The following is a 13,550-nucleotide window of genomic DNA, read 5'->3' as shown; positions in this document are numbered from 1 at the left end:
CATAAAACCTCAATGGGGAAGGTGGGTTCACTCCTCAATCAAATGAACAAATCAGACAGATATAAAAATAGTCCTGAATGTAAATCAATGCTCTATAATTTGAATTTGTTCATGTTTTCTGTCATCAGTTTCATCTTAATTTATCAGTGTCGATACTACTAGTTTTGAGATGCTTTTTTTCTTCTGTGTATATTGAATTTTATAATAAATTCATCCTGTAGATTTAGCCTGAAAAATATGGCCTAACTGTGTGGTATTTTTACATGTACTGGAGAGAACAAGTGTGTAAGGTGGCATCCCCTATTACTTCTGTTATAAATTATCCCAGTAGAAGGGTAATTATTAGTCCTCAGACATGTTACTTCTATTCATAGCATGTCTAAGATTGAAAATTATAGATCAGAAGGTACACAGGTTCATTATCGAAACAGTAGTTCGCTGTGAACATGAACAAAATAAGCTGGGAGAAAATACCTTCTCCTTGGATCTTCAAGAAAAAACAGTGATATTACTTAACTGCACAGTTATCTTCTAAAATATGCATCAACATATCATAGAAAGTGGAATTATTCTGAGGATTACATAGGCTCTCATCTTAGTGGACTCCAATAGAATTTAATTATGTCCCCTACAGTTAAACGACTTAACAAAATGAGAACATGAGTTTATGGATTCAGTACTCAAATTATGTAAACTATATAAGCCACTTGTCATACAAGAGATAGTCATATGTGATTGTTCATTTTCTTTGTCTAGTTTACACAGAAGATGTTATTTCATGTATAAAGAGAAGCAGGAGAGTAATAATTGTCCTCAGCCCAAATTACGTTGCACGGAATGGATCAAGGATCTTTGAACTGCAGACAGGAGTTGACAGCATGCTTGATAATTTTAAAACCAAGGTGATTTTGATAAAATTCAGATCTCTGCCTGACATAACTGACTTTCCACAAAATGTTAAAAAGGCCATAACAGTACTGCCACAGATACCATGGAAAGGAAACAAGTCTTCTCCCCCAACCTCAAAATTCTGGAAGATGCTCAGGTACTATATGCCAGTGAAAAAGAATGAGTTATGTGAGAAGTCGAAGCTTCAGTTAACAGCTGCAGTCTAATGAACACTGTAACTTATATATCTGTTATTTTTTCATGTAATTGTATTCTATAGAATATATTGCCAAATGTATATGGAAATCACAAACTCAGTCCTGTTCTTATTGTATAAAAAACAAAGGTGTCAGCTGTGGCTCAGTTATCGCGATGACAGCATATTGGTTATATTACAGGAATAATAATCCAGAGGTCTAATGATTTGGAGACATGAGTTCAAATCCCACCATGTGATCTGGGGAATTGAAATTCAATTAATTAAATAAAAATCTGAAATAAAAACGAATGCTTGTAACCATGAAACTACTGGATGTCCTTTAAGGAAGGAAATCCATTGTCCTTACCCGTTTGCGCTGTATGTGACACCAGACCCACAGCAATGTGATTGACTCTTAATTACTCTCTGATTCAGTTGTATTCAAGAAAGTGGCTCACCGCCACCTTTTCAAGGACAGTTAGGGATGGACATTAAATGCTGGCCTTACCAGTGACACCCACATCCCATGAATGAAATTTTAAAAATTGGTAGCGCTCTTGCCTCTGAGTCAGATGGTTGTGGGTTCAAGTCCCATTCCAGAGACTTGAGCACAAAGAATCTAGGCTGACGCTCCTGAGGGAGTTCTGCATTGTCGGACACGCTGGCTGGAATTTTAACAGGTCTGTAAGAGTGGAATAGCCGATGAGGTGGAGGTGGGGGCACGAAAATGCTGTTGGGACAGGCTTGCATGGAAGTCCAACATCATGAAGTTGCTGCCAAATTTTACGAGCGGTGGGAAAGATGGAGGATGGAATTGTGACCACAATATGGTGGGTCTTCAATTGAAATAGTTTAGAAGACAATTAACTTCAAAATAAAGGCAATTGACAAGAATTTTATGCTGCATTTTATGAACGACGCGTGGGATTCAATGGCCTTCCGAGCCCTGTCCAGCTAAAGGTGGCGGCAATGAAGCAATGCTTCAGTGCTGCCTCTGTTAGCCAGCCATACTGAAAAGCAATGTGTGTTGGAAGGGAGAGAGCGTGAAATGGAGGCCATTGCCGGATGGTGGCATAAGGCCTGTGAAATCGCCATCACCAACGTGGGATGGGGGGAGGGGCATTCTTCAAGGGATGCAGAGAGGCAGTGACTGGGTGGTCACTCCTTCCCCATGTAGTGCACCATCTCGTGATGCCACATGCAGGCCCAAAGAGGAGAGCAGTATGGAGAACTCACGCTCTGGAAGTGGTTCAAGAGTTCACCTACCTAGGTTCAACTATCAGAGGTCTGTCAGACACAGTTCTTGTTCCAAACATGGTCACCAATATTGATGGATGGAGCATTTCTGACGTCCTGTCCCATGATGTTCATTTTCTTGAGGCTGATGGTTAGGCCAAATTCGTTGCAGGCAGCTGCAATCCTGTCGATGAGTCTCTGCAGACACTCTTCAGTGTGGGATGTTAATGCAGTATCGTCAGCAAAGAGGAGTTCCCTGATGAGGACTTTCCATACTTTAGTCTTCACTCTAAGACGGGCAAGGTTGAACAACCTGCCACCTGATCTTGTGCGAGGAAAATTCCTTCTCTGAAGACTTGAACGCATGTGAGAGCAGCAGGGAGAAGAAGATCCCAAACAGTGTAGGTGCGAGAACACAGCCCTGTTTCACGCCACTCAGGATAGGAAAGGGGTCTGATGAGGCACCGCGATGCTGAATTGTGCCTTTCATATTGTCATGGAATGAGGTGATGATACTTAGTAGTTTTGGTGGACATCCGATCTTTTCTAGTAGTCTGAAGAGACCACGTCTGCTGACGAGGTCAAAGGCTTTGGTGAGATCAATGAAAGCAACGTAGAGGGGCATCTGTTATTCATGGCATTTCTCATGTAGCTGGCGGAGGGAGAACAGCATGTCAATGGTGGATCTCTCTGCTCGAAAGCCACACTGTGCCTCGGGGTAGACACGCTCAGCCAGCTTCTGCAGCCTGTTTAAAGTGACTCGAGCGAAGACTTTCCCCACTATGCTGAGCAGGGAGATTCCACGGTAGTTGTTGCAGTCACCAAGATCATCCTTGTTCTTATAGAGGGTGATGATATTGGCAACACGCATGTCCTGTGGTACTGCTCCCTCATCCCAGCACAGGCAAAGCAGTTCGTAGAGTGCTCAAAGTATAGCAGGCTTGGCACTCTTGATTATTTCAGGGGTATTGCCCTCCTTCCCAGGGGCTTTTCTGCTGGCTAGAGAATCAGTGGCATCACTGAGTTCTGATTTTGTTGTCTGTACATCCAGCTCATCCATGACTGGCAGAGACTGGGCTGCATTGAGGGCGGTCTCAGTGACATTTTCCCTGGCGTACAGTTCTAGGTAGTGCTCCACCCAGCGGTCCATTTGCTTGCGTTGGTCAGTGATTGTGTCCCCTGATTTAGATTTGAGGGGGTTTAGATTTGATAATATGGTAATGCCAAAAACAAGCAAGTTCACCTATGTAAGGACAAGTGTGGAGTTTGTTACTTTTTTCCATTCTTTTGAGACAAGAAGTAAGATTGGGCTAAATGAATGTAATTTACTTTGATTGGTTACTCTGTATGTTCACTTGATGTTTGTGAAATAAAGCAGCTTAACAATTTATATCTGGTCTCATCTCAGCAAATGTTTGAGTCCAATTTCAAGAAGATGGAAGAAGCGTATGGGAGGGCACACGTGAAAGATGCAGTATTCATTTGAGATCACCATGACAATTCTACAGTTACACTCCCGGGTTATGGCAGTGGCTGTGAAAATGACTGTGTCAATGATTTTCTTTGCATCGAGCTCCTTACAGACTGGAGGAGGCGACATCTCCAACATCTCACAATTTGCTGTCCATTGCTGTATAAGGAAAGTGACTGATGCACTATATGCAAAGAGAGGGGAATACATTGCCTTCTCCCTTTCTGCAGAGAAACAGGTGGAGCATGTACATGGCTTTGCCAGGATAGCATGCTTCCCCATGGTGCAGGGTGCTATTGACTACACACACATTGCTTTATAGGTGTCGCATCTAAACTCAGAGGTGTACTGCAAGCGCACAGGGTTCCATTCCCTCAATGTGCAGCTGGTGTGCACCCCATCATGCAGGCCTGTTATCCTGACAGCAGTCATGAAGCCTTTATTCTGTGTCAGTCTGCTGAATCATCTGCACTTGAGCCACCACAAGAGATTAGAGGCTGGTTACTGGCTGATAAGGACTATCCACCGACTGCTTGGCTTATGACTCTGGTGTGCAACCTATGCATATGTGGGCAGCAGGCATTTATAAAAGCCATGTTGCCAAAGGGAATTTCAACGAGCATACCAATGGGGTGATTAAGCAGCAGTGGAGAAGCTCCGCAGTACTCTTCAGGGCGTGCGTCATGATTTGTCATGGTCTACTGCATCCTGCACAAACTCACCATCATGAGGGCACAGCCCTTGCCACCAGGTATATAAAAACAAGCTGTGGAGGAGGAGGAAGGGAGGAGGGAACCATCATATCCACTTTCTGGCCAAGGTATCTGTGAACGGCTCATTCAACTGCAGTGAACCAGTGAACACAACTCCAATTCCCTATTCAACAACTGTCCCACAGTTTACAATCCCTCTGTTAAAACCATCAAGTCAACTAATCACCCTTGTGCATTCCCTTACTGCCTGTTTTTCATATGCCTTTGCCTGGCCTAGTGCTCCTCCACAGTGCTATGCCAGTGGTTGCCACATGGGTGGTGGAAGGCTGCTGACTTTCAAAGGTGGAGACTGCTGACGGCCTTGCAGAACGACCTTGTGCAGTTCTAGCCCTAGCCCCAAAAACTAACATGCAGGTGCAGCAAACAATTAGGAAGGCTAATGGTATGTTAGCCTTTATTGCAAGAGGATTTGAGTACAGGAGTAGTGAAGTCTTGCTTCAATCGTATAGATCCTTGGTTAGACCGCACCTGGAGTACTGTGTGCAGTTTTGGTCCCCTTACCTTAGGAAGGATATGATTGCCATTTAGGGAGTGCAATGAAGGTTCACCAGATTTGTTTCCGGGATGGCGGGACTGTCCTATGAAGAGAGATTGGGGAAACTGGGCCTGTATTCTCCAGAGTTTCGAAGAATGAGAGGTGATCTCATTGAAACCTACAAAATACTTAAAGGGATAGACAGGGCAGATGCAGCTAAGATGTTTCCCCTGGTTGGGGAGTCTAGAACCAGGGGACACAATTGCAAAATAAGGGGAAAGCCACTTAGGACAGAGATGAAGAGAAATTTCTTTACTCAGTAGGTTGTGAATCTTTGGAATTCTCTACTCCAGTGGGCTGTGGAAGGTCAGTCATTGAGTATGTGTAAAGCAGAGATTGACAGATTTCTAAATACCAAAGACATAAGTGGATATGAGGATAGTGTGGGAAAAAGGTATTGAATTGGATGATCAGCCATGATCATATTGAATGGCAGGGCAGGCTCGATGAGCTGAATGGGCTACTCCTGTTCCTATGTTCCCTAGAAAGCCTAGCTTTGGACTGCACCACCTCAGCATGGGCGGCAGTAGGCTGGGCAGACTGGCTGACAGCAAGGACACTGATGGAGTGGCAGTGATGGGAGGACAAATGCTGTTATTTTGAGAGAGGAGACTGCTGCTCCCTTTGGGTGATGCCTCAGTAATCCTGGAGGGCAGATTGCTAAAATGCTGTGAGACTCTGCATGTCTTTTTGAGTACTGGTATCCGCAGCTATGATGGCAGCAGTCTGAGCTTGTATGACTTCAGTCTGAGCTTCCACTGCAACAAAGCCCTGAGCAAAGTTGGTGCGAACTACTTCATGCTGCTTGGAGGAGTCTGCAGACTTTCTGGCAGGCCTGCCAATGCACCAAGCATTTGTGTGGGCATACCCATCAGCCTTTTTCTGTACATCACTCCAGTGAAGTCCTTGTCTGTGTCTTCTGCAGCAGAATGCATGTGCGACCTTGTTCTACGGCAAGTTGGCACCAGGACTACTCTTTCCCTGACTGCAGCACACACATGCCCAATGTCTCAACACATGCAGATTCCACCTTTAAACTATGTGCAGTATGTGTAACCTCATGGCCCGGCATATCCCCCCACTCTACCATTACCATCAGGCCAGGAGACATACCCTGGTTCAATGAAGAGTGCAGGAGGGCATGCCAGGAGCAGCTCCAGGCATACCTCAAAATGAGGTGTCAACCTGGTGAAGCTACAACACAGAACTGTCTGCGTGCCAAACTGCGTAAGCAGCATGCGATAGACAGAGCTAAGCGATCCCATAACCAACGGATTAGATCTAAGCTCTACAGTCCTGCCACATCCAGTCGTGAATGGTGGTGGACAATTAAACAACTAAGTGGAGGAGGTGGCTCCACAAATATCTCCATCCTCAATGATGGGGGAGCCCTGCACATCAGTGCGAAAGATAAGGCTGAAGCATTTGCAACAATCTTCAGTCAGAAGTGCCGAGTTGATGATCCATCTTGGCCTCCTCCTGAAGTCCCCAGCATCACAGATGCCAGACTTCAGCCAATTCGATTCACTCTGCATGCTATAAAGAAACGACTGAAGGCACTGGATACTGCAAAAGCTATGGGCCCTGACAATATTCCGGAAATAGTACTGAAAACCTGTGCTCCAGAACTTGCTGCACCCCTAGCCAAGCTGTTCCAGTACAGCTACAACACTGGCATCTACCTTGCAATGTGGAAAATTACCCAGTTAGATCCTGTACACAAAAAGCAGGACAAGTCTAACCCGGCCAATTACCACCCCATCAGCCTACTCTCAATCGTCAGTAAAGTGATGGAAGGTGTTATCGACAGTGCTATCAAGCGGCACTTGCTCAGCAATAACCTGCTCAGTGACGCTCAGTTTGGGTTCTGCCAGGGCCACTCAGCTCCTGACCTCATTACTGCCTTGGTTCAAACATGGATAAAAGAGCTGAACTCAAGAGGTGAGGTGAGAGTGACTGCCCTTGACATCAAGGCAGCATTTGACTGAGAATGGCATCAAGGAGCTCTAGCAAAACTGAGGTCAATGGGAATCAGGGGGAATACCCTCCGCTGGCTGGAGTCATACCTAGCGCAAAGGAAGATGGTTGTGGTTGTTGGAGGTCAATCATCTCAGCTCCAGGACATCACTGCAGGAGTTCCTCAGGGTAGTGTCCCTGGCCCAACCATCTTCAGCTGCTTCATCAATGACCTTCCTTCAATCATAAGGTCGGACGTGGGGATGTTCACTGATGATTGCACAATGTTCAGCACCATTCGTGACTCTTCAGATACTGAAGCAGTCTGTGTAGAAATGCAGCAAGACCTGGACAAAATCCAGGCTTGGGCTGATAAGTGGCAAGTAACATTCGCGCCACACAAGTGCCAGGCAATGACCATCTCCAACAAGAGAGAATCTAACCATCCCCCCTTGACATTCAATGGCATTACCATTGCTGAATCCCCCACTATCAACATCCTAGGGGCTACCATTGACCAGAAACTGAACTGGAGTAGCCATATAAATACCATGGCTACAAGAGCAGGTTAGAGGTTAAGAATCCTAAGGCAAGTAACTCACCTCCTGACTCCCCAAAGCCTGTCCACCATCTACAAGGCACCAGTCAGGAGTGTGATGGAATACTCTCCACTTGCCTGGATGGGTGCAGCTCCAACAACACTCAAGAAGCTCGACACCATCCAGGACAAAGCAGCCGGCTTGATTGGCACCCCATCTACAAACATTCACTCCCTCCACCACTGACGCACAGTGGCAGCAGTGTGTACCATCTACAAGATGCACTGCAGCAATGCACCAAGACTCCTTAAACAGCATCTTCCAAACCTCTACCAACTAGAAGGACAAGGGCAGCAGATGCATGGGAACACCTCCAAGTTCCCCTCCAAGTCACACACCATCCTGACGTGGAACTATATCGCCGTTCCTTCACTGTCACTAGGTCAAAATCCTGGAACTCCCTTCCTAACAGCACTGTGGGTGTACCTACCCCAAATGGACTGCAGCGGTTCAAGAAGGCAGCTCACCACCACCTTCTCAAGGGCAATTAGGAATGGGCAATAAATGCTGGCCTGGCCAGCAACGCCCAAATCCCATGAATGAATAAAATAAAAGTATCAGTACCAGAGCTGGTGGCTACGAGTGCGAGAGTGAGTGGTGTTTCTTCATCATCAATCACTTCTTCCTCTTCCACTTCTCGCTCTTGCACCACTGCCTGGTCAGGATGCAGTTCTTGGAAATCTGAAATGAGAAAGGCACAAGAGTAGGGTTGAGGTGATGGAGATGGGAGAAAGCAAGAGGGGCATGCTTAAACCATCTGCAGCTTGTAAATCAGATTATGAGATGAGGGAAAGTGGGATGTGAGAAGAAGAGTTAGATATGAGCTTACTGTCATTCTCAACAATTTCAGCCCTGTTGCTGCACATGCCTCAGCCATGCCCACTCCAATGATGGTGAGTACCATCTCCTCCATCAGAGTGAGAACATACAGCCATGCCTGACCCCCGCCAGTTAGTGCCTGCTTCCTACGGCTATGTGCCACTTTGTTTTACAAAAGAGAGGGAAATCGGTCAGTGAGGGTGGTGTAATGTGTTTATTCCTGTCATGGTTGAATAGCTGTCAATGTGTACAAACTGTGAGATGTGTGTGTGAGGAATAAGCTTGCTTTAAGTAACGCAGGCTAGCTTGAACTCCCACTGCCCTCTCATGATTTTGCAGCCCCTGCTCAGGCATAATGACACTCAGCAGCATGTTTCATGCTGTCTGCATGTTGCAATCATTTAAATGAGCAGGCAGCATGACGTTTGTGTGCTGCCTACATAGGAAGCAACGGGCGTGGGTTAATCGTGCATTGCGATCCTCGTGCCTGTTATTGGGCCTTAATTAATTTTACCCTCTCAATCTGTAAAAGTATTTAATAAGGCATTTTTAAAGCATGCATAATTATATATAATATATTTTAACTTTAACACTCATAGGTTGCAATTATATTAATAGTAATATGAGTATAATAAATTGTAATGAACATGTTAATCTATTGTATGAAATTCTTTTCTCTACTTTTCTCGAAACCACTAACTCAATTATTTAAATTTTTCCAAAGTGGAAATTGAATTGTACACATCATCAAGTTTTAAACAGTGCAACTTCCTCCCAATAGCACCAATCCTCACATCCGGTTTTCTCTCGTCTCATTCACTCATAAAAATAATGATGTTATTCCATGGTTACCACTAGCCTCACTCAAGTAGTCACTGACCATGTATGAGGCTAGACAATGAGCATTGGTTCATTACCTGATTGTGGAGGATATTACATCCAAACCCAATTGGTCCCTAAATTTCTCAGATCATGATTAGGTCAGCAGTATTACTGGATTGTACTCAACAGTAGTCTCCAACACTGACCCTGTCAGAGTTTGCAAGGTTGGTGGGAAGGCTTATGTGAGGGCAATCCATGAAAATATATTTTTTTAATTGTTAACTCTTTGGTGGGTCTAGGCTGCTGGCTGAACCCCACTGAGGTGCCCTTGTGGAAGCTCGTATACCTCACTTCCCTGGGCATACTGGTCCCCACAGTAACACCAGATCTCCTTCCAAGAGCAGATACTCCCAGCTTATGAAGGTCCTATCTCCTCGCTATCATTTGTATTCTAAGGAGTTAAAAGAAGTTTCACCCCAAAAAATGCATTAAGCATACTTCTGTGACCTAGCATTATTGGCGGTCTGCTGTTTCCCTAAGCATTTTTCCACTCTCTTGTGGAATTATGACAAGGAACAGTAGAACACATGATGAATTTCAGGCCCCATCATGTTCTCACCCAACATCCACACAAATGCATGTTTTACACTGGTCACTGGATAGCATTAGGAGCGGGAAGCCGAACTGATTTTTCCATTGCCTGATGTAAAGGCCTACTCTCCACCACCACATCGTCAGCCAATTCGATTCACTCCACACAATATCAAGAAACAGCTGAGCACACTGGACTCATCTCGACAATATCCAGCTGTAGTGCTGCGGACTTGTGTTCCAGAACTAATCACATCTCTAGCCAAACTGTTCCAGTACATCTACAACACTGCCATCAATTTAACAAAGTAGGAAATTGTCCAGGAAATTCTCCTATCCACAAAAAAAGGACAAATCCAATTCGGCCAAAATTACCGCCCCATCAACCTAAACTCAATAATCAGCAATGTGATGGAAGGTGTTGTCGATAGTGCTATCAAGCAGCACCTACTCATCAATAACCTCATAATGCTCAGTTTGGGTTCTGCCTGGACCACTCGGTTCCTGACTTCATTACAGTGTTGGTCCCAGCATAGAAAAAAGAGCTGAATTCCAGAGGTGAGAGGAGAGTGACTGCCCTTGACATCAAGACAGCTTTTGACTGAGCTTGACAACAAGTAGCCTTAATAAAACTGAAGTCAATGGGAATCAGGGGGAAAATTCTCCACTGGTTGGAGTCATACCTAGCACAAAGGACGATGGTTATAGTTGTTGAAATCCTATCATCTGAGTCCCAGGGCAACACTGCAGCACAGTGTTTCAAGCCCAACCATCTTCAGCTGCTTCATCAAAGATCTTCGCTCAATCATAAGGTCAGAAGTGCAGATGTTCACTGATGATTGCACAGTGTTCAGTACCATTCGTAACTCATTTGATACTGAGTCAATCTGTGCCCCAAGACTTGCTAAGTATTAAGTAACATGTGCTCCACACAAGTGCCAGATAATGACCAACTCCCACAAGAGACAGTCTCACCACTCTCCTTTACATTTAATGGGACTATCATCAAATTCGCCCGCCGTAAATATCCTGGGGGGTTACCATTGACCAGAAACTTTAATGAACTAGCCACTTAAGTACTGTGGATACTAAAGGAGGTCAGAGTCTGGGTATTCTGTGGTGCGTGTATCATCTCCTGACTCCCCAAAGCCTTTCCAAAGGCATAAGTCAGGAGTCTGATGGAATACTCTCCACTTGCCTTGATAAGTGCAGCTCCAACAACACTCAAGAAGCTCAACACCATCCAGGACAAAGCAGCCCACTTGATCGGCACCCCATCCCATCACCTTAAACATTCACTCCCTCCACCACTGCTGCCAAGTAGCAGCAGTGTGTACCATCTACAAGAGGCACTGCAGCAACTCACCAAGGCCCCTTCCAAAAAACACCTGTCCAACCTGTGACCTCTAGCCCCTAGAAGGACAAAGGCAGCAGGCATATGGAGGCGACACTGTTCTCAAGATTCCTTGCAAGACACACACCATCCTCATTGGACATATATTGCCATTGCTTCATAATCATTGACTCAAAATCCTGGAATTCCTTATCCAACAATGCTGTGGGAATAGTTTCACCACAAGGACTGCACTGGTTCAAGAAGGCAGCTTACCACCACCTTCTGGGGTAGGTGACTAGGGATACCCAAGCTTTGCCTGTAATTCCCACATCAAAAGAATGAATAAAAAGAAAATCATAAAAATGATGCCCAGTCAGCAGAACCATGAACAGACAGGAATTATACTGCTGGTTGCACCTTTCAGTGCCTTGCACATTGCCCAGTGAGATGCCTACAAAATAATCTTTGAACACACATTGAGCAACTTATTCCGGGCAACTAATATTTCAATGAAAGGAGAATAGGTGTATCACCAATAGGTGTATAAGTAAAATGTCTCTATAAAGTGGCCAGAAGGCCTGGGCACTATTATCAATGTGGTTTCACACTATGCTACAAATAAACTATTTCCAATGTAAGCCTTAGTGGTGCACAAATACCAAAGAGAGATGCACTTGTCATCTATAGCATTCCCTCCTAAATTTTTCACATGTGGTTGCAACCAAATCTGCTCCACATTGATGTGAAAGTACTTTAGACTGCACAGTATATTGATCCATACAATGGATCCACAATAATAGAACATGCAATGGGTGCAGGTAAGTGAGAGTGAGGGTTGCCAGCTCTGGTTGGACATATTCCAGGAGGTTTCATCACATGATCTCCTGCCTTCACTGCCCTGCCCAGTCAAACAGCCTTTCACCCCCCATCTCCAATATTCTTATTCATCATCATTCATCATCATAATTTATGCTGTGTTCATCCACTGTAGAATGTAGTTTTCCTCTTGTCTATTCCATTTATCTCTATCCCTTGCTATTCTCGTCTATGTGGTTCCTAGGTATGATATTATGCCATCTCTAAGTCTTCTTTTTCCTGTTCTTGGCTGCCACTCTATTAGTCTTTTTGTTCACCTGTTATCATTTCTTTGAGTGACATGCCGAGTCCATCTCCATTTGACTTCTTGTATCTTCTGAATGATGTCCTTAATTCCAGTTTTCTCGCATATTTCATTACACCTGATTTTATCACAAATGGAGATGTGTAACATTTGCCTTTCCATTGCTCTCTGATTCGTGCACAATTTTGGTTCTATATATTTTGTAGTTGTCCATGATTCTGCACCATATGACATGGTCAGTAGCACCCACTGTTCATACACTCTCCTTCTTAATACCGGTGGTATTTTCTTATCTCTGTATCTCCTGAAACAACTCCATCCTGCCCTAATCCTACTCAGTACTTCTTCATTTGCAGAATCCTCCAAATCCAACAAATCTCATCAAAAATATTCATCACAGTAATGGAAGACATGTGATGGAAAACATGTAATGGAAGATAGTAATTGAAGTTTTAGAAACAATAATTAGGGAAGAAAATCAACACACACTTGGAGAGGTTGGGGTTAATTAAGGATGGCCAACTTGGATTTGTAAAAGGCAGATCATGCTTGACTAATCTAATTGAATTTTTTGATGAAATAACAGGGAAGGTTGATGAAGGGAATGCGGCGGATGTTATCTATGTGGATCGTAAAAATGTTTTTGATAAGGTACCCGACATATGGCATTTATTGCTAAAGGAATAGTGTATAAAAGTAGGGAAGTGTTGCTGCAACTGTACAATACATTAGTGAGACCACACCTGGAGTATTGCGTACAGTTTTGGTCCCCTTACTTGAGGAGGGACATGGTTACACTGGAGGCAGTTCAGAGGAGGTTCACTAGATTGATTCCAAAGATGAGGGGTTTGTCTTATGGAGAGAGATTGAGCAGTTTAGGCCTTTACTCTCTAGAGTTTAGAAGAATGAGAGGAGATATAATTGAGGTAAATAAGATGATTAAGGGGATTGACAAAGTAGACGTAGAAAGGATGTTTCCTCTGGTGGGGCAATCTAGAATGAGAGGTCATAGTTTTAGGATAAGGGGTAGTAGATTTGAAACAGAGATGAGGAGAAATTACTTCTCTCAAAGGGTCGTGAGTCTGTGGAATTCACTACTCCAGAGTGCAGTGGATGCTGGGACATTGAGTAAATTTAAGGAGGAGATAGATGGATTTTTAATTAGTAATGGGTTGAAGGTTTATGGAGAATGGGCAGGAAAGTGG

The 13,550-nt window shown here is 44.3% G+C and overlaps 1 protein-coding gene across 2 annotated transcripts in view; it reads left to right on the top strand.

Moving 5' to 3' along the window:
• Positions 1-3,713, top strand: part of LOC137371363 (interleukin-18 receptor accessory protein-like) — a 74,312-nt gene extending 70,599 nt beyond the window's left edge. For both annotated transcript variants that reach the window (XM_068033832.1, XM_068033831.1), the window contains one exon: positions 757-3,713. In XM_068033832.1, the coding sequence (XP_067889933.1) occupies positions 757-1,115 (359 nt within the window). In that variant the 3' untranslated portion in view covers positions 1,116-3,713. The remainder of the gene's footprint in view (positions 1-756) is intronic.
• The last annotated feature ends 9,837 nt before the right edge of the window (positions 3,714-13,550 follow it).

Source organism: Heterodontus francisci, chromosome 6, assembly GCF_036365525.1.
Source record: "Heterodontus francisci isolate sHetFra1 chromosome 6, sHetFra1.hap1, whole genome shotgun sequence".
NCBI classification, from domain to species: domain Eukaryota; kingdom Metazoa; phylum Chordata; class Chondrichthyes; order Heterodontiformes; family Heterodontidae; genus Heterodontus; species Heterodontus francisci.
This window is presented reverse-complemented; position numbering and strand designations above follow the sequence as displayed.